This window comes from Pseudophryne corroboree, chromosome 3, assembly GCF_028390025.1.
Source record: "Pseudophryne corroboree isolate aPseCor3 chromosome 3, aPseCor3.hap2, whole genome shotgun sequence".
NCBI classification, from domain to species: Eukaryota; Metazoa; Chordata; class Amphibia; order Anura; family Myobatrachidae; genus Pseudophryne; species Pseudophryne corroboree.
This window is the reverse complement of record NC_086446.1, coordinates 346555958-346578322: the sequence shown is the minus strand read 5'-3', so window position 1 is coordinate 346578322 and position 22365 is coordinate 346555958. Positions and strand designations below refer to the sequence as shown.

At 44.8% G+C, this 22365-nt stretch overlaps 1 protein-coding gene across 1 annotated transcript in view; it reads left to right on the top strand.

Moving 5' to 3' along the window:
* PLXDC1 (plexin domain containing 1) overlaps positions 1–22365 on the top strand; it is a 118157-nt gene that overhangs the window by 54673 nt on the left and 41119 nt on the right. Inside the window, exons 3-5 of the mRNA XM_063959710.1 lie at positions 12056–12199; positions 20556–20625; positions 20739–20861. Of these exons, the coding sequence (XP_063815780.1) occupies positions 12056–12199; positions 20556–20625; positions 20739–20861 (337 nt within the window). The remainder of the gene's footprint in view (positions 1–12055; positions 12200–20555; positions 20626–20738; positions 20862–22365) is intronic.

Sequence of the window (22365 nt, the reverse complement as noted above, 5' to 3'; positions counted from 1 at the left end):
GTGTATCTTAGCTTAGCAGAATTGCGAACGAAGTATTCGCAATATTGCGAAAAGATTTTTCTGTGCAGTTTCTGAGTAGCTCGAGACTTACTCTTCCAGTGCGATCAGTTCAGTGCTTGTCGTTCCTGGTTTGACGTCACAAACACACCCAGCGTTCGCCCAGACACTCCCCCGTTTTTTCAGGCACTCCCACGTTTTTCCCAGAAACGGCAGCGTTTTTTCACACACACCCATAAAATGGCCAGTTTCCGCCCAGAAACACCCACTTCCTGTCAATCACACTCCGATCACCAGAACGAAGAAAAAACCTCGTAATGCCGTGAGTAAAATACCAAACTTCTTAGCAAATTTACTTGGCGCAGTCGCAGTGCGAACATTGCGCATGCGCAATTAGCGGAAAATTGCTGCGATGCGAAGAAAATTACCGAGCGAACAACTCGGAAGGAGGGCCATTGTGTTCAGTTTTGGGCACTATTGTATAAAAAAGACATCAGTGAACTCGAAAGGGTTCAAAGGCGAGCTACTAAATTGACTAAAGGCCTAGAGGGACTGGATTATAAGGAAAGGCTTACTAGGTTGAATATGTATACACTGGAAAAGAGGCGCCTAAGAGGAGATATTATTAATATCTTCAAATATGTAAAGGGACATCACAAAGAGTTATCAGAGGAATTATTTATTAAAATAACACAGTTTAGGACACGTGGGCACTCGCTGCGGCTGGAGGAGAGAAAGTTACGAACGTAACGGAGGAAAGGGTTCTTCACTGTTAGGGCAATTAGGATGTGGGATTCCCTGCTAGGGAAGGTGGTAATGGCGGACTCTGTAATTGGATTTAAAAAAGGAATGGATACATTTCTGAACGAAAATGATATCCAAGGTTATAATATTTAAAATATCAACGTGGTTAATCCGGGTGTAACATGAGTTATAGCAGTTAACTAGTCATAAAACATTATAGTGCATAGGCTTGTGCAATCACCATTCTAATCCATCTGGCCAAGGCCTGCTTATTCGTCTGGCCTCCTTGAGGGAGGCCAGACGAAGGCCCAAGTCTAGGCCTTGTTGTAGAAAAGCCAGAAGCCTGGAAGTTCTGAAAGTATATGCATCATAATTCTTAGCAGCACACGAGGTGAAGAAAGAATTCCAGACCCTGTAATAAATCCGAGCCGAAGCTGGTTTACAGGCTTTTTACATAGTTTGAATGACCGCCTCAGAGAATCCTTTTGCTCTCAGGAGTGAAGCTTCAAGAGCCACACCGTCAAAGCCAGTCTGGCCAGGTCCGGGTAGACACAAGGGCCCTGAACGAGGAGGTCTGGGCGTTGAGGAAGTAGAAGAGGACACTCTACCAAGAGACCCTACAGGTCTGAGTAACAATGCCGTCTGGGCAACGCTGGAGCGACTAGAAGTAGTATTCCTCCTTCTTGCTTGAACTTCCATATTACCCTGGGCAGGAGTGACACGGGAGGGAACACGTATGGAAGCCGAAAGTTCCATGGAATTGCCAGTGCATCCACGAATGCTGCTTGAGGATCCCTTGTCCTTGCTCCGAAGACCGGAACCTTGTGGTTGTGTCGAGACGCCATCAGGTCTACATCTGGTAGGCCCCACTTGTCCACTAGGAGTTGAAAAACTTCTTGATGAAGACTCCACTCTCCGGCGTGCACGTCCTGACGACTGAGGAAGTCCGCTTCCCAGTTTAGGACTCCCGGAATGAACACTATAGATATGGCTGGCAGATGGCGTTCCACCTATTGGAGGATTTTTGACACTTCCATCATTGCCATGCGGCTCCAAGTGTCGCTCTGATTTATGCACACCACCATGGTGGCGTTGTCTGATTGTAACAGGCCTGTTTTGTACCAGAGACAGGGCCAGTGTCAACGCATTGAACACTGCCCGCAATTCCAGAATGTTTATTGGGAGGCGGTATTCCTCCCTGGTCCACCGACCCTGGAGAGAGTGTTGCTCCAACACCGTGCCCCAACCTCGCAGACTGGGGTCCATTGTCAGGAGGACCCAGTTGGAGATCCAGAAGGGACGGCCCCTGCTCAATTGTTGGTCCTGTAGCCACCAGCTCAGTGACAGGTGGACCTCCGAAGTCAAGGAGATCATTTGAGACCTGATCCGATGAGGCAGGCCATCCCACTTGGAAAGGAATAACCTCTGCAGAGGGCAGGAATGAAATTGAGCATACTCTACCATGTCGAAAGCCGACACCATGAGGCCTAGTACTTGCATCCCCGAGTGTACTGACACTCTCTGGCGAGAGAGGAAGTATCTGATCTTGTCCTGACGTTTAAGGACCTTCTCTGGAGACAGAAACAGTCTTTGGCTGTGTGTGTCCAGCAGCGCCCCAAGGTGCACCATGCTCCGAGCAGGAACCAGCAAGGACTTCTTCCAATTGATGAGCCACCCGTGGGCTTGTAGAAACTGGACCGACAACTCCAGGTGACTAAGGAGGACATCTTGGGACTTCACCAGGATCAGCAAATCGCCCAGATACGGCAGGATCCTGATTCCCTGACGACGGAGGAAAGCCGTCACCACGGCCATGACCTTGGTGAAAATCTGAGGTGCTGAGGCTAGTCCAAAAGGCAGAGCCTTGAATTGATAATGAAAGTTGCCAATTGCAAACCGCAGATACTGCTGATGTGAAATGGCAATAGGTATGTGCAGGTAAGCATCCTGTATGTCCAGGGATACCATATAGTCCTTGGGTTCCATGGCCAGCACAATAGAGTGCAGGGTTTCTATACGAAATTTGGACACTCTCACAAACTTGTTCAATGATTTGAGGTTGAGGATAGGCCGGAAAGACCCATTTGGTTTTGGAACAAGAAACAGGGTCCAATAGTAACCCCTGCCTCTCTGGGACAGAAGTACCGGCACTACCACTCCTGTTACCAGGAGGGATTGTACAACCAGGCGTAGAGCTTGCGCTTTCAACGGATCCGAGGGGATTACCGTTGAACAGAACTGGCAAGGGGGACGTCTCTTGAAAGAGATTGCATACCCGTGAGAGACAATTTCCCGCACCCAGGCGTCTGAAGTGGTTTTTAACCAGGCCTGGGCGACCTGCAGAAGTCAGCCTCCCACCCTGGGGTCCCCCAGGGAAAGGCCCGCCTCGTCATGCAGCAGGCTTGTCTTGTTTGGAAGCAGGCTGACGGCCGGCCCAGGATTGTTTAGATTTAAGCTTCGTGGTTTTGAAAGCACGAGCCTGTCACAGATACGCTTGACCCTTTGCTTTCCCTGGTGGCCCAAAGGAACAAAAGGTGGTGATTTTAGCCTTCGGAGCAGAAGGATTAGTATTTGGGAGACACGCAGTAACATAGTAACATAGTATCTGAGGTTGAAAAAAGACAATTGTCCATCGAGTTCAACCTATTTGTGGTGTCCTATGTATGATGATTTGACTAAAATTTCTGACTGATGCTGCTGTCAGCCGTTGCATTTTATCCCAATTTATAGTAACTATAATGCATGACTATGCACCATACCCCTGGATATCCTTATCCATTAGGAATTTATCTAACCCATTCTTAAAGGTGTTGACAGATTCCGCCATTACAACTCCCTCGGGCAGGGAATTCCAAACACGTATTGTCCTTACCGTGAAAAAGCCTTTACGACGTATTGTGCGGAATCTCCTCTCCTCTAACCTGAGCGAGTGTCCACGAGTCCTCTGTGTTGATCTAACCAAAAACAGGTCCCGCGCAAGCTCTGTGTATTGTCCCCTTATATATTTATAGATGTTGATCATATCCCCTCTTAGTCTCCGCTTTTCCAATGTAAACATGCCTAGTCTTTCAAGCCTTTCCTTGTATTCCATCGTCTCCATGCCCTTAATTAGTTTGGTCGCCCTCCTCTGTACCTTTTCTAGCTCCAGGATATCCTTTTTGTAGTACGGTGCCCAGAATTGTACACAGTATTCAAGGTGTGGCCTCACTAGTGATTTATATAACGGGAGTATAATACTCTCGTCCCTAGCATCAATACCCCGTTTTATGCATGCTAATATCTTATTAGCCTTCTTTGCTGCAGTCCTACTTTGGGTACTACTGCTTAGCTTGCTATCTATGAGGACACCTAAGTCCTTTTCCAGTACAGAATCCCCTAATTTTACCCCATTTAGTAGGTAGGTGTAATTTTTGTTCTTGTTACCACAGTGCATTACCTTACACTTGTCTGTGTTGAAGCGCATTCTCCATTTGGCTGCTCATGCTTCTAATTTAACTAAGTCGTTCTGAAGAGACTCTGCATCCTCCTCTGTATTTATAGCCTTACACAATTTGGTATCATCTGCAAAAATTGACACCATGCTCTCTAGACCTTCTGTTAGGTCGTTAATGAAAATATTGAACAATAGCGGTCCTAATACTGAGCCTTGCGGCACACCACTTATCACTTCAGTCCAAGTTGAAAAAGATCCATTAACCACAACGCGCTGCTCCCTATTATCTAACCAGTTTTTGACCCAAGTGCATATTGTGCTTCCTAGCCCTGATTCTTGTAGCTTATAGATAAGTCTCATGTGTGATACAGTATCGAACGCTTTGGCAAAGTCTAAAAAGATTACATCCACGTCTTTACCCTGATCTAGGTTTGCGCTTACTGTTTCATAAAAGCCAAGTAAGTTGGTTTGACAGGATTTGTCCTTCATAAACCCATGTTGATTCCTTTTAATGACCTTATTGACTTCAAGGAACTTCTGAATACTATCTCTTAGAATACCTTCCAATACTTTCCCACTATAGATGTAAGACTAGCTGGTCTATAATTATCTGGTTCAGCTTTACTTCCCTTTTTGAATATAGGCACTACTTCCGCTATACGGCAGTCTTTGGAAACCATACCTGATATAACTGAATCCTTAAAGATCAAAGATAGCGGTTTTGCCAGTTCAGAGTGAAGCTCCATTAGAACCCTTGGGTGAATACCATCGGGCCCTGGTGATTTATTAATCTTTAAATGTTTTAATCGGTCACAGACTACTTCCTCGCTTAAATAAGTACCTATCAGTGGGATATTCTCATTATTGAGATTGTGTGTCAGTCCCTGAATTGGGTCCTCTCTAGTGAATACTGTTGAAAAAAAACTCATTTAGTGTGTCCGCTATGTCATTATCATTTTTGCTTAAGACTCCCAACTTGTCTTTTAAAGGGCCTATACTCTCCTTCTTTAATCTCTTGCTATTAATGTATTTAAAGAATTTTTTGGGATTCGCTTTGCTTTCCTTTGCTACTAGTTTTTCAGTTTCTACTTTAGCCGCTCTTATTTCCTTTTTGCAAATTTTGTTACATTCCTTATAGTGCTGAAATGACTCTGCTTCCCCGTCAGATTTGTATTTTTTAAATGCTCGCCTTTTCTTGCCCATAAGTTCCTTAATCTTTTTGTTAAGCCACATCGGTTTATGATTTTTATTCCTTCTTTTGCTGCTCATAGGAATAAATTTGAGTGTATTTTTAGCTAGCAGGAATTTTAGTACCTCCCATTTCTCCGTAGTATTTTTTCCTAAAAACAAACCTTCCCATTCAATATCCCTGAAAAATACCCTCATCTTTTCAAAATTTGCTTTGCTAAAGTTTAGAGTCCTAGTTGAGCCAGTATAGGGCTGTTTATGGAAACTGATATTGAATGTGACCATATTGTGGTCGCTGTTTCCTATGGGTTCCCCTACTATAATACCTGATACCAAATCCCCATTGTTTGTTAATACCAGGTCTAAGATTGCATTGTACCTAGTTGGTTCCTCAATTAGTTGGACTAAGTAGTTATCATTAAGTGTGTTTAAAAACATATTGCCCCTAGCAGTATCACATGAATTGTTTTTCCAGTTTATCTCTGGATAGTTAAAATCTCCCATCACTACTATGTCTCCTACTCCTGCTGCTCTTTCAATTTGCTTTAGTAACAATTCCTCATCAGATGCGTTGATACCAGGCGGCCTATAGCATACACCCAATACTAACTTTGTTATTCCTTTTTCCCCGCATGCAATTTCTACCCATAATGTCTCAACAGTGTCTACAGTCCCCTCCTGAATATCTTCCCGTATATCAGGTTTTAAAAACGGCTTTACGTAAAGACACACCCCTCCACCCTTTTTATTTAGTCTGTCTCTCCTAAACAGTGGATAGCCCTCTAGATTGACTGTCCAATCATGAGATTCATCCCACCAAGTTTCAGTAATGCCTATAATATCATACTGTTTGCTTGCTGCAAGTATTTCTAGTTCACCCTTTTTACCAGTAATGCTTCTGGCGTTTACATACATACAACTAAGATAAGTATTTTCCCTTGCGTTAGGGACATCTTTCACCTTATGTAGCAATGATGACCTGTAATCGTCATTGGTTAGTGCTTTGGTAAAATCTCTTTTAGTACCCATGTTAGTAACCTTACCGCCTGCTCTTACCCTCCCCCCAACTTCTCCCCCATTTTGTTTACTACCGCCATCCCCACTATTCTCACTGCATGACCCATAGTTTCTAGCTAAACCCTCCCCCCAGGCTCCTAGTTTAAAATCTTAGCCGTCAGTTACAATCTCGTTCAGATCCTGCCCAAATAGGATGTCTCCCTTAAAAGGGAGCACCTCCAAGGTCTTTTTGGAGTCCAGGTCCACCTTCCAGGACCTCAACCACATAATTTGATGAGCCATTACTCCTGCGTCAGAGGCCGCCTCCTGAATATAATGGGAGGCTGTGGTAATATAAGACAGATATTGTCTGGCACTGACAGAAAAATCCTGGGGCAGCTCATTTTTAATTGCCTGAACCCAAGCTTCAGTTCCTTTTGCAGCCCAAGAGGCTGCCATAGTGGGTCTACGCAAAGCACCGGTAAGAGTGTAAATAGACTTCAGGCAACCCTTCACACGCTTATCCGTCGGTTCCTTCAGCGAGGTGACGTGGGGGCAGGCAGAGTCGAGGACACCACAAGGCGGGCGACATGAGAGTCCACCGGCGGTGGAGTCTCCCATTTGTTTCTCAACTCCGCAGGGATAGGGTAACGAGCTAGCATCTTCTTGGACATGGAAAACTTCTTTCCTGGAGATGCCCAGGATTCCTGACATATGTCAATTAAATGGTCAGAGTGTAGTAAGACTACCTTAGCAACCTTCTGACATTTGAATTTATCAGGTTTCTTAGATGTAGGAGTGGGTTCAGCGTCATCCTCCATATGGAGAATCAGCTTAATAGCCTCCACTAGGTCAGGAACATCAACCTGTGTTATAGAATCCTCATCAGAAGCAACTATATCAGTGTCTGACGGATCAGTATATCCCCCATCTTCATCAGAAGAATTATCTGAAATATTAGTGGATTGGGAGGAAGAAATTGCCCGCTTAGAGGACCCCTGGGCGGGTTCACCACAGGGACAATATGTGTCAGTAATGGCACAGGAGCACCCACAGGGGGCATGAGACGCGATACCAGTGTAGATAGCATATTTGAAAATGCTTCCCAGGGTGGTTCCTGAGTAGCCACAGGTGCTGCGGGCTGGCTGGGAGATGTATGACACATAGTGCCTGAACCAGTAGCTAAAACTTCCCCCTCAGGTAAATCCGTGGTGCAAGCACTGCATGATGCAGGACCGTCCACAGATTTCCCGCCCTGTGTAGCAGACATTATAAGGAATGTAGCCTTAGAGCGTGACCGTACAATATAGCCAGACAAATATAATACCTGCAAGTAACCCCCTGTGTTATGTGACAGTAAATACCGAGCACACACAGAGGAGTTTAGAGGTATGATGTGACTGAAACACACAGAGAAAAATACAAAGTAGTATATCCTGTGTAGTACTATATATATGTATATGAGACCCTGACGCACCTAGCCTCCCAGGGTACAGAATATAGTGATAGCGAGTAGTGTGATACACAAGAGTGGAATCCACACAACAGCTCCAGGCACATACAGTCACATGTACAAAGCAGAAGTTATTACATATAAACAATACCACTGCACTGGACTAGTAATTTACATATTACTGTGTATGAGTATAGATATAACAATGCACAGTAGATACTGGATGTATATCACAGAATACTTGTACTAAATATTCAGATAACTGTACACTTGTTCTTAACTAACACTGTCTAAAATGACATGTAGAATACTTAAGTGCCTGTAAAAGCACAGCGCTGATGAGACAGGTGGCTTTACAGAGGAGACAGTGCCCAGCAGTCCTGGAGATCAGCCCAGCTAGTAGTGAAGATGGCGCCAAAATCTCTGTCAGGGAAAGAGGGAGAGTGAAATGCAGCTCCAGGGCGGGAACACCAGCAGTAGATGGCGCCCGGAGCTGGGGGAGGGGTTACAGGTCAGCGCCTTATCCCCTCTGCTGGACTTCACCATCAGGTACTGTGGAGCCTTTTGCAAACGTATTTTAACAAATCCGACCTGTACTCCTTGCCCTGGTGGACATAGTGGGGTCCCTGTGCGACACAGTGTCCACGCCAGCGGCGCGGTCCATCTCCTGGGACCGCGACCGGATCGCGATTTAACTTACCTCCCCCCTTCTAGTGCAGCCACGCGATCCTGGAGAATGACAGCGGTGGTGTGCCTGTAAAACCGGTGTGTCTCCGCTGCAAGTAGCCGGGAACCAGGCCGCGGGAGTATGCAGAGCCGCTGAGGGAGATGATGGAGCCGCAGCACAGCATGTCATAGAGACATAGAAAGTGCTGCGGCCCTTGAAGTCTTCTAAAAAGCTCTTTTCAGGGCTGCCTATTGCAGCCCCACCTGTTAGCTGCCTGCACTGCAGGCACCAACATACAAACTGAACTCCAGTGCCTGGAGGCGGGGCTGTAGAAGAGGTGGTGCAGTGCATCCTTTGAACAGTCAAAGCTTTAGCCTGTTGGTGCCTTGCAGGGCCATTTCTTGGGGCAGGCGAGCAGTGCAACCGCACTGGGCGCCCGCTGCGGCACTAACTGTGGCTCCCTGCTTCCCCCTCCTATTTCTCCCCGAGTAACCCGCGGAGTTTCACGGAATGATGCGGTTGCATCGTTACGTCACAACGCAACCCCGTCACTCCGCGAAACTCCCCCTCCGAGCGGAGTACAGAGGGGGATCCAAGTTAGGAAGAGGGAAAGGCCTGCGCGAGGAGCGACTGGTGAGGCGGGTCGAAGAGTGGTAATCGCCTCTGTAAGTATTCTCTCTCTCTCTCAATGTGTAAAATGGGGACACCTGCCGTAATGTGTGAAATGGGGATTCTTGCCTGCCGTAGTGTGGGGATTTAATGTATCAAGGGCATTGCGGTGTGTGGCATAATATGGTGCAGGGGGCATTACTGTGTGGGGCTTAATATGGTAGAATTTATTTTTCCTGTGGTGGTCGTGATCTGTTGGAGCAGGGTCAAAAACTGAATTGTGAGGTAGTCTTTTCAGACGAGGCCATGCCCATCTAAATTCAGATGAGGCCACGCCCCTTGCCGGGTGCGCGCACAAGTTTTTTTTTAAATCTAGATGTGTGGGGGGGGGGGCGCACATTTTTTAATGTCATGGGGTGGCGCATTTTTAAATCTCTCACTGGGAGCCAAATTGGCTAGAAACAGCCCTGGTGCCTTGGATTAAGATCCAACTCTACACCCTGATGTTATTCCCTGTGGAATATCAGTGTACCCCGCTGCAGAAACTATGATAATCTTTAAATACATGTCATCAGTGATCATTTAATTTAAAAGTGCAAATTCTGCATGCAACCATTTTCTGTTCCGAACACATAATTAAGAGAAAATTGTTAATTTGCAAGGAAGTAGTGACATTACTGAGACAGAGGGCAGAAAGTAACTTTACTGGGAGTGTGGAATGACAGCCATCTGGGATAGTCACATTTTTGTGCTGCTCCGGAGCCACTAATTAAATCTAAAGTAATCTATTGCTGCGTACACACTATGCAATATCGTTCACAATCTGAACGATATTGTTCAGTCCTAAATGATATTGCAAAATGTGCATGCATGATCCGATGTACGATGTGCACTCCCGCGGGTCGCATGCAACATCATATGTCGGACTGCATGCAGTCTTGATGAGGTGATATTGTGTGGTTTTGAACTCCAGTGAAGACTTTGTTTGTAGACATTGTACACATGATCTAATCTGATATGATATCTTATACAATATCATACGGTATCGTATTGTATGGAATCACACAATGTGTACATAGCATAAAGATTTTCCCCCTAAAAAGAGCTGTCAATTAGCATCTCTAAAATAAAGGTCCAAGGAGCTGATTTTATTGATCAGCTGATATGTGGCCTGCATGGATCCCAGACAGGACCAACACTGCACAGACATGGAAGAGTTCTTTGAACTCAGCTCATACCTACATTTTATTTGCTGCATCAGCAGAGATTTGCCAACCTAACGTTGGCTCCCCCTGTCAATGGTGCCGAGAACATTGGGGGTCATTCTGAGTTGATCGTAGCTGTGCTAAATTTAGCACAGCTACGATCAGGCACTCAGACATGCGGGGTGACGCCCAGCACAGGGCTAGTCCGCCCCGCATGTCAGTGCCGCCCCCCCCCCCCCCCCCCCCCCGCAGAAGTGCAAAAGCATCGCACAGCGGCGATGCTTTTGCAATTGAGGAGTAACTCCCGACCAGCCTCCCCGGCCGGGAGAACCTCTTCGCTGCCCCTGGTCGCAGCGGCTGCATGTGATATCACGCAGCTGCTGCGAACCACCCCCCACATGGTCCAGCCACGCCTGCACTGGCCGGAACGCGCCCCCAAAATGGCGCCCAAACGCCGCCGTGCCACCCCCTCCCGCCCAGCGACCGCCTCTGCCTGTCAATCAGGCAGAGGCGATCGCTAGGGAATGATGGCCTTCGGCCGTCCGGCATGCGTCGGTGCACTGCGGCGCCAGCGCAGTTCCGACCCGATCGCAGCACTGCGATAAACTGCAGCTAGCAATCAGGTCGGAATGACCCCCATTGGCAGAAGTGAGCTCCACAATTGTCTGGACAGAAAGCAAGGGCTATAAAAAGCAGCTCATTGCCATATCTCCCCTTTCAACCATTGTAGCAACATCCAAGGTCAAGCATACAGTAATCTACAATTATTATAAATAGACACTTCTACTCAGTGGGATTCACAAGATTATCCTTTTTTTAGTGTGTGCAGTCCTCTCTGTATTTGGGTTCCCCAGTCCTAGAGGCTTTTCAAATCTTGCAATATCTCCTTACGTTTATAACTTACACTTCAGTTCTGAGGGATTTTCTGGAGACTTTGGGTTCTATGTACTAAGCTTTGGAGAGAGATAAAGTAGCGAGAGATAAAGTACCAACCAGCTCCTAACTGTCATTTTTCAAACATAGCCTGTAACATTACAGCATACTTGCCTACTTTGGATATTTCCTCTCTGGGAGAAGCCCGGAGAGGAGACGCTGTAGGAGACTTCGGGGGGCGGGCTGTGACATCATCAAGCCCCACCCACACATTGGAAAACGCCTTGATTCGTGGGTCCGCAAGAAGAGGGCGGGACTAAAATGACGCGATTTGTGCCATTTTAACCCCTTCCCCACCCCACGGACACACGAATACAGGAGATTATCTCTCCATCCTGCCCGCATCACTAGGGTGCGAGCAGGATGCAGGAGACCTGCCTACTCTTCCAGGGGTGCGAGGGGCTACCCCAAAAAATGGGAGCTTCCCGCAGCTTCCGGAAGAGTAGGCAAGTATGCATTACAGTTAGGAGCTGACTGACTGTTACTTTAGCTCTCTCCACTTTATCACTCTCCAAGGCTTAGTAAATAGACCAGATTGTTCTTGACACACTCTCTGCAACATTCCACACTCTTAAAACTGGTTGTTGACCTCTATTAAAGCAATTTATATGAATCACTATTGTATTCCCTCAACAAAATTATTTAATACAATAGTGAAAATAAGATTAAAAAAGTCACTGATTTCTAGAGAATTCACAATTTTCATTATATCGTGTGCATCAAAATGGCTGCTAAACTGTGTTGAGATAAGTACACTTTATGTTATAAGAGTAGAAAGGTTAATATTTACAGATGTACATTTTATAATAATGATTTCTCTTTACACACAGGAGGACACCCACAATTATTATGCATCAAAAGTTTTTGGGCCATCGGAGTTTCAAGGTCAGGACCTGTGGGTGAATTTACTGCAAGAGAAAGACAAAAAGGCCAGGGTGCATAGCATCCTCTCCAATGCACACAGGCAAGCCTCGGTGAGACCTCCGCTGTTCCTAGCCTTAGCTTGGATGTACAATGGGGGGTCATTCCGAGTTGTTCGCTCGTTATTTTTTTCTCGCAACGGAGCGATTAGTCGCTAATGCGCATGCGCAATGTCCGCAGTGCGACTGCGCCAAGTAAATTTGCTATGCAGTTAGGAATTTTACTCACGGCATTACGAGGTTTTTTCTTCGTTCTGGTGATCGTAATGTGATTGACAGGAAGTGGGTGTTTCTGGGCGGAAACTGGCCGTTTTATGGGAGTGTGTGAAAAAACGCTACCGTTTCTGGGAAAAACGCGGGAGTGGCTGGAGAAACGGAGGAGTGTCTGGGCGAACGCTGGGTGTGTTTGTGACGTCAAACCAGGAACGACAAGCACTGAACTGATTGCACTGGCAGAGTAAGTCTCGAGCTACTCAGAAACTGCACAGAGAAGTCTTTTCGCAATATTGCAAATCTTTCGTTCGCAATTTTGATAAGCTAAGACTCACTCCTAGTAGGCGGCGGCTTAGCGTGTGCAAAGCTGCTAAAAGCAGCTTGCGAGCGAACAACTCGGAATGACCCCCTATATGTCTGAACTCAAACTACCCAGTTTGGATGCGGACATTCATAGCCTATCCAACACAAAGGGGTTGTTAACCATCTCTATTTCTAGTACCCTGTGAGCCTTATACAGTAAATTAATCTGAGGTTTCAAAATGCATATATTTGTATGTATGAATGTATACATATGTATCATTCTTACTGTTGCTCCAGTTGTGACAAATAGCCCCTCTCAGCACGCAGGCCTCGCCGAGCATCTCTTTAGCTCCAAATTTGCATCTAGTTTGCATAATTAAAACGCATAGTAGCAAAATAATTACATTGCTAGGTCACACTGATCTATTTGGTGAGCGACATTTGTACATCTGTGTGAGACAGAGGGCCTGGTTCAGCACGGATTGCAATTGCGAATGAACGCACACTGATTGCAATCGCTAATCTGCAAAGACTTCTAGCCAAACCCACAATTGCATCTGCGTATACTACAACCCCATCACAAATATAGCCCACTCCCATTGCACGCATAGCTACAAATGCAACACTATGTATATTCACTCAAAATTTACAAGAATAAACACATCTCTTATACATTGATGTCAGCACAAAACCATGTATATTCATTTATAAATTATTTATATGTTAATAATGGAGCTATGTTATAATATTGCTTACAAAAAACAAATTGCAATAATGTGTGGGATGGTTTGCTTCTAGACAGAATAATGTTAGGCAGACATTAAGGGTCATGGTGTAAACACAATACATACATGTAAATAAGTTATGCACAACACTGTGCTAAATGGATACACATAACAACATACTTACCTAAAGATATGTGTTATTTTGTCAATAGTAAAAAGCTAATTTATTTAATTAGGCATGCAGCACACTAAACAGCATTCCCTGCATCACTATTAACACCATCAGCTACCTGTGATTTTGCTATTATTAGCTTGACCATCGGAAGTTTTGCTGCTGCCATCAGTACTTCAAGTCTGCAAAGTGTAGCTCTCTAGCTGCTCACTCTATATTGTAGATGCGTTTGCAATTCCTGCAATATGTTTTGCATATATTGCGATTGTAATGCCCACGACGCACCCACTACGTGCCCTGCATCGCAGAAATTGCGTACCCACCCCACTGACATGCCTCCACCACTCCTTTTTATTGTTGCTAAATGCGATCGCTACTGTGTTCGCAGATACCTATGTATACTCATGAATACCAGACTTGGCATGTGCGCACTATCTTGTGTATGGTTGTATACGCATGCGCTGTGTGCCGATAATCGCTCATTGCACGATAATTTGCATTTGCAAGCAACTGATGCTGAATGAGTCCCTGAGTCTGAAGCTGTGTAAGAAAAGCTTTGATGCGAACAGCCGCATCTTTTACTCACGCCAAGTTCTGTGGTGCTTCATCTGCAACTTTGTATGTATGTAAATAAAATCCTGTCCCTTTAAAGTTGCAGCCTAGAGTCTCTGGCACACTGCGTGCAGTTTTTGCTGCATCTGCTACATAATTAAGATGCAAAGTTTAAAGAAAAATATGTACACTAGTCCTCTTAGAGCATCTTACTCGTGCAAGGTGTCTCCCACTGTATGTATGTGTATATTGATATATATATACATACACAGGGGTAACAAGACATCAGTCTGCAATAAATTGTAGTGGTGGTGCAGGGTCCAGAGATGATCAAAATATGAACACTCACTTTTCCAGCATAAGAAAAAGGAAAAAAGACAAGCTCTCATGTCTATGGAGAAAAGGAAGTTTTAATCCACAAAGTAGATCCATGTACATCCGTATGACTGCTGCAGCCTGACAGCTGTTTCAACCAGATCACACTGGTTTTCTCCAGAAGCTTTACTACACACAGCACAGAGGCCAGGTAAATAGGCAATAAAGGCGCCAAAGTGGCTTAAATGCAGCCCACCCTGTCAGGGGAACGGCGGAGCTGTCAACATGCTAATAGGCTGCTGTCTGTCAGCTGTGTGGGCGGGTTTGTCAATGTAAACAAAGCCAACCCCCTGCCTGGCAACGGCCCTTATTGTGTGTGCATGCCGCTGTGTCATACTGCATCATACCACAGCATGTCAGTGTGTTCAACAGCAGCATAACTGTAGTAAATAATCATACAAATCAGTTTATAATGCAGGATTGAGCATGCAAAATGAGAACACAAGACAAGTGAAAGACATAATGTGTAAATAATGCTTAATAATGAACAGAACCAAAAGCCAGTCATAGTTGCCATAGAAACCATACAAATGTAAGAGCAGCTGCAAACAGGCATATTCAATGCATGGCGGTGGATTCTAGCCAACACGCACTGGTAAAAAATAATGTATTAATGAAAGTAAAAAATAAACAAACAAACTGTGTACGTGCTGATTAATTGTGCTACCAATGTGTTAGGATGATAAAAGTGTACCAACACCGGTAGGCCATGGAATTATACAGTACCTAGTATTCCATGGAGGTATCCCATCCAGGTACTGGCCAGGCCCACTACTGCTTAGCTACCACAGATGGACAACGTGAAGCATTGTTAGTGTGGTATGATTGTATGAATACTTGGTGCAGCAGTGTATGAAAATAAATGATGTTGTAAATCCAAAAGCAGGTAGTTCCTGAAAGCTAATAGAAAGCACACACATAATTTTGTTTCTCTATACAACCAAGTAGGAGTAACCATAAGTACAGCACCCAGTATTCCCAGTACTAGATGGGCCCAGCACTGCTTAGTTTTCAAGATCAGACAAGATCGGACGTTTCCAGTGTGGTTTGGTTGTAAAAGTGTGAACTGTCCATACAACGATGAAATTGTAATCACTCCAATGATGTGTGCAGCAGGTGTGGAAGGTACATGGCTAAAGGCTGTGAGTATACACACACAATGGTATCAGACAGCAACAATGTATGGTCAACTTAAAAAAACAATGTGAATATGGCAATCAAGAATACCAAAGACTATAAATCCTACATGATAGTCCAATTGCGAGTCAAAATAATTTTTGTACTAGTGAACACGTCCAGTAACGGAAGGCAAACAGCGGTGACCCCCTTAAAGACCAACAAGCAACGCAGGTCAAAGGAACAATGCATTATGAAGTCTTGAAGCAGTTCAATAATCAACAAACAATTAGGAAAAGCACATCCTATTGTGGAAAAGACAAATACAGGGTAATGTCACAGAACATGCGTTGGTGTCTGCAACAAAGGGAAGTGATAGAATGCGTGACAGGAAGGAGTGACCAAAAAAGTAAAATCTATAGTATTAAAGACAGCATCTCAGTCTGAATTCCTCATTGAGTCCTTCTGGGGCCAGATTTCTGTGAATCCGCTGTAGTTCTCTTTGTAAAATAGTCTTGTTTCGATCTCCTCTCTCTCTGGAGTTGGGGTATCTGATCAATGATGCACCATTTTAGTTGTTTAACAGTGTGGAGCGCTACCTTAAAGTGTTTTGCTGCAGGCAGATTTGTGAAATCTTTCAATTCAGTGGTATTTCTGAGACTCTTTTTGATAGAAGAGCAATGTTGACTTTCCTTAAGCATTCTACTGGTTTTGCCTACATAAAGTAAGTTACATTGACATTTTAGGACATATATCACAATCCTGCTATTGCAGTCTAGTCTTTGTTTGATGCCATATTTCTTGTTGCCCAATGGATTGATGAAATGGCTTCCAAGCAAGATAAACTGGCAATTGCAGCATTCTGTGCATTTAAAAACTCCTGCCTTAGTAGTTAACTAATTGGTGGCTTTATTGACCTTTCTCTTGGAAAAATCAGTGACCACCAGAAGGACCTTCAGGTTGGGTCATCATTTGTATGCAAATCTAGGAAGTTACCAATACAGGTGGCCAAACACTGGATCGCTAGAGATCAAATGCAAGTGTTCAAGAATTTTTGTACAAATAAAGTCAAAAGCTGTGGTGAACATACTGCAAAAGTTACATTTATCAAGTTCATGACACAATGGTACAGCCTTCCTGCGAAGAAGTTTATCTCTCTTGAGTTGTCCAATTTTAGCGAGTGCATTGTCAATTTTTCCCTTACAGTAACCTCGGTCAAGAAATCGCTGGCTCATTGATTGTAAGGCCATTGCTATTTCTGATGACTCAGCGAGCAATTGTTGAGGCGAGACGCCATCATGTTGATCTGCGGGTATCCCCACATGTTAACAATCTGTTGAAACACCTGAGGATGTAATCCCCACTCCCCCGGGTGGAGGTTGTGGTGACTCAGGAAGTCCGGTTCCCAGTTGTCCACTCCTGGAATGAAAATCGCGGACAGCGCTCTAGCATTTCTTTCCTCCCAGAAAAGTATTTTTGACACTTCTCGCATGCAGGCCCTGCTTTTTGTCCCTCCCTGTCGATTGATATATAGCAGTGGTTCTAGCATTTATATTGCCAATCTCTTTAAAGGGAGTCACAGAGGACTCTTGCTGTGTCCTGAATGTGTTTTAGGAAAGTTACAGTAGTAACCAAGGTCATATCACCCAAAAGACCCTCTTGAAACTGAGTGTCAGGAATCAGCGTACAGTGGCATCTCACTTACCAGTGCGCTGGTGTACAGGCCTCCGGAGGTCACAGCCCCAGTTTGCGGCTGCATGAATGCCCTGTCCATGGAGCACGGTGCCCATTGTCACTGTGTACCCCTGAAGTCCACCCTGCGTGTAACCCACTGTATGCCACCATCTGTACAGCATGGGCACCCAATCCTGCACTGTGTCTGCACTCATGATTATAGTGCCTGTTGACCAAGAGGTATAAATCCAGAACATCGGCACAGTCTCATCGCCTTGAACAACGCGTCACATCTAGTGTACAGCATCTCCTGTCTCCAGTCTTCTGTCTCCAATGTCTTCTTTGCTCCAGTGTCTCCGTGAAACTACAGGCTCCAGCCATCCAGCTCTGTTACAACTTCTTCCCCAGTTAGCGTCCACTTCCACATGCAGTAAGAGACTCTCTCCAGGTGCTGCCTCACCATTCTCACCTGTGTGTTGTTAATCTGCATTCCGCACTGTGCTTTTGCATCCAGCACTTAAAACAACCAATTTGTGAATTACCATCTGTCTCCTGCTATAGCCTTGCTTGGCTTTGTGGACTTTGTGCATATCTATTTACTGTGTGGATATATTGCTGTCGGTTTCCAGACCGATTATCGGAGTTACTTGTTGCCTGTAATTACTACCATCAGTTGCATTACTTACTATTGCATATTGAATCTGTCGCCATCGGCTTCCAACCCGGCCATCGATGTTCGTCATCAGCTTCCAGGCTGATTATCGCAGTTTGCTTATCAGAGTGGTTTCCAGACCAGCTCAGTACTTGTGACTGTTTTATACCTCTGCCAGTTTCCCTGCAAAGTATCATCTGTATTACTATTTGCCACAGTTGCCGTGTATACTTTTGTGTGCTAAATAAAACATCATTGTGCACATGCGCAGGAACTTACTGCAGCCTCCTCGTTTCCTCCACCGCACCACCACTGACCCACTAGTGCCTCCTCCGGGAACAGACACAGTTACAGACCTGACACGGAGTAGCCCATGTATGAATGGCATGAACCGGTCTTTGAGCTATACCTGCAGCAGTGTAGATAGATTTCAGAGTGGTCTCAATTTTCCTATACCCCTTTACCATAAAAGAGCCCAGAGCAGGGAGCACCGCCTTTTTAGAAAGGCGAGAGACTGAGACGTCTACTGCTGGAGATTCTTCCCAGAATTTCCTGCCTTCAGGGGCAAATGGAAAGGTATTTAAAAACCTTTGGGACACCTGATATTTTTAACTGGATTTTTCCAGGCTAATTTAAATAAATCATCCAATTCCTTGGAATCAGGAAAAGTGACTGTCAGTTTGTCTTGTGGGAGGAAAAATGACTGCTGATTAGTAGTGTCCTCCAGGGGTAGCATTAACACAGCCCGTATGGCCAATATGAGGGGTTTGATACCGTGTGTAGAGGTGGAATCCCCACTAATGGGTTCCCCATTATCCCCATCCACCTGTACATCATCATCAGAATCTGATAAAATTGCAGGTAAAGCACATTTTTGTGCACCTGTAGTAGACAGCGGGGAATAAGAAGCATCAGCCTTGGCAGTTAGGTTAGCCACTGCTTGATGCAATTCTTGTGTTTTATTGGCATTGGCAGTGAGCTGAGATGACATATTCAACATCATAGTTTTTATCCCCCAGCCAGTAAGGCTCTGGACTCTCCCCCATGTTGTTATCAGCATTTTGTGATGACTGACTACACTGCTCACAGGATACAGAGCACGATGAAATAGGGGAGAATCTGGCATTACATACATTGCATGACTTCTGTTTCACCATAATGAAATACAGAAACAATACACATACAACACAGACTGAATGCAATACAAGCCTTGCAATACAAGTGAGAGGAGACAGAAAAGAGGACACCAGCGCACCCAACGCTGTACAGCCCCAGCGAGACTGTCAGCGTTTTATGTAGTAATATATAATAGTTATACTGCTGTACTGAAAATTCCCCAGAGGAACTAATAGCGGCTCTCCCCCTCTACACCCGGTACCAGTGATCCTGTGACCATTTGGAGGAGTTGTAGGAGGCTGCTGCTGCTTATGCAGAGGAAGGCGCCAAAATGACGCTGAGCCTGCTCTGATGTAGCTCCGCCCCACGCTATGGCGCCGGAGCTACTAATAAGTTTTATACTGGCTATGTCTCCACAGGCTGTGTAGCCTAACATAAATGCTTGGCACAACACACCTCCAGCCAGTCTCACACAGGGGCATCCCCGGGTCCCCCCAGGAGGGACCCCGTATGCCTCACCCATGCTTCTGCCACACAATGAACGGGGGAGGGGGGGCCCTAGCGGGGCCTCCGGTTTATACTCACCACGACGATCACCTTCAGGCTCTGTTAGGGGTGTGTGGCAAGCTGTGGCTGCAACAGTTAAGGCGCAGTGCCCCGCTGAACAAACAGCCCCTCAGGACGGTGGTCCTGCAGCGGAGATGCGGCTCTGCACCTCATGAGGCCGTAGACCGTCTCCCCCCTAACTCCCACGGCGCAGGTATGCTGTTGCCCAAACAGCATACCGAAATAAGTAAAAGTTTAAATGAAATTGAAGAAAAACTCTGGAGCTTGCAGAATGTGCATCCTCTCCTGAGGGCACTTTTTTCAAACTGCCTATGAGAGGGGGCATAGAGGGGAGGAGCCAGCACACCCAGTTGAAGAAATTTAAAGTGCACTGGCTCCTTTGGACCCGTCTATACCCCATCGTATTAATCTGTCCCCAATATCCCTTATGGATGCTAGAGAAATAAAGCTTTTTAGAAAAATATGGACCTGCTCTGAAGGTACTCCAAAATAATTTTAAAAAAAATTGGAGCCCCCTGAAACCCCCCCCCCCAAACCCCTCATCCAATTGAATGGAAAAAAAAATAATATGAAAACCCAACAATACACACCTTGCTGTATTAACGGTAGTAACATTCACTTAGTTCTCTATCTACAATGACTACAAAGGTTCATGTTTATCATAAATTATGAGCCAATTTGTTATGCTCTCAATCTTTACATTTTTGACAACAAAAGAGTATTTTGATTAATATGACCTGCCTCACCTTATACACTATTGAGTAGTCTACTATACTTACATGTTATTCCATGGGGGAGATTCAAATGTTTAAAAAGTCAGTTGGAAGTCTGTTTTTTACTGTCTATTAGATAGGAAAAAACAGACTCCCAACTGACTTTTCAAACATTTGAATCTCCCCCAATGTGTTTATAAAACTTATCTCCTTGTGTTTCACTTGTTCACAGAGAGTGGTTCTTTCGTTTGACTTTCCCTTCTATGGACACCCAGTCAGGCACATCACAATAGCAACTGGAGGTGAGAGAGTTTACATAGCAGAGTTTTGTCACCTACTTTCTTTAGAAAATGATGTTTTTTTAATACAGAGAGATGTATTATTCTCTATAATATAACATTTGTGTTTCTTTCAGGTTTTATGTTTATGGGAGATGTCCTTCATCGCATGTTGACCGCAACACAGTATGTGGCACCCCTTATGGCAAATTTCAACCCGAGTTATTCCACGGAATCCACTATTAGCTACAGAGACAATGGTAAATCAGCATGCTTTGTTACAGGGTTTCTTATCCCTTTATGTCTAAAACACTACAAAGAATTAATAGACATAAATAGTAAGTAACTCTGTATGTCTTTTTGTATTAGATTGTAATTTTTGTATAATACAGGTTGAGTATCCCTTATCCAAAATTAAAATCACACATTTTTGGTTCCCCTTCTGAGATTACGACACATATATATGTATATCATATTCATATCATCTTCCGCTGTGAATAACTCTGCTGTTGTGGATTCTAAATGGGCATACTTTGCTGTAAAGCTTGAAAATGGTCCGGATGGACCGAAACGTCGCTGCTGCTACCTTATTGCCATGCAAGTGATTACACCTTGCATTTCTATGTTGTGAGTACCAAATAAAATCCCTTGTTGAAGCTTGTATAAGCCTGGAGAGTGCCTACTTTTTGGACAATGTATATCATATTATATATCTATATAATCTATCTATCTATCTATCTATCTATCTATCTATCTATCTATCTATCTATATATACACACATAATATATAATATAGATGTCATTATCTCAGTAGGGGACCCAATAATGTGGGATTTTCAATTTTGGATAAGGGATACTCAGCCTGTACATTAAAAATTATAAGGTCAACTGTCTGTAATACCTCTTGAATCTGGTGTATTTTGAAGTACAAAACCCCACACTTGTTTTTTCATATTATACTTTATTTACATTAACATATCTAAAATGGGTGCAGGATGTGCGGTGCACACGAGTCCCTGGGTTAAGGGGGCCCACACCGCACACCCTAAATATTTATACTTACCTCTCCAGAGTCCAGTATCGGCTGGTGCTGCAGACAGAAATCACAGAGAAAATGGAGTGGCGGACATATTCCTGGAGATTTGCACATAAGTGGTCATTCCGAGTTGTTCGCTCATTGCCGTTTTTCGGAACGCAGCGATTAGGCGGAAAATGCGCATGCGCATGGTACGCAGCGTGCATGAGCTAAGTTATTTAACACAAAACTTAGTAGATTTGCTGGTGTTCGTGTGGCGCTTTTCAGTCGCACTGCTGATCGGTGAGTGATTGACAGGAAAGGGGCGTTTCTGGGAGGTAACTGAGCGTTTTCCGGGAGTGTGCTAAAAAACGCAGGCGTGCGAGGGAAAAACGCAGGAGTGGCTGGAGAAACGGGGGAGTGGCTGGCCGAACGCAGCGCGTGTTTGTGACTAAACGGAGGTGATCCCAATCTAGGAGTAGGTCTGTAGCTACTCAGAAACTGCATGAAAATTTTTAGTAGCAATTCTGCTAATCTTTCGTACGCTATTCTGCTAAGCTAAGATACACTCCCAGAGGGCGGCGGCAGTGTTTGCAATGCTGCCAAAAGCAGCTAGCGAGCGAACAACTCGGAATGAGGGCCATAGTGTCATGTTCCGGAGACATGTGCATATGCAGTCCACACTTGCACAAAGCAAGAGTCTACTGTGCTGCCAGAGACTAGAGGGTCCACACGAAGCCTGTACACCG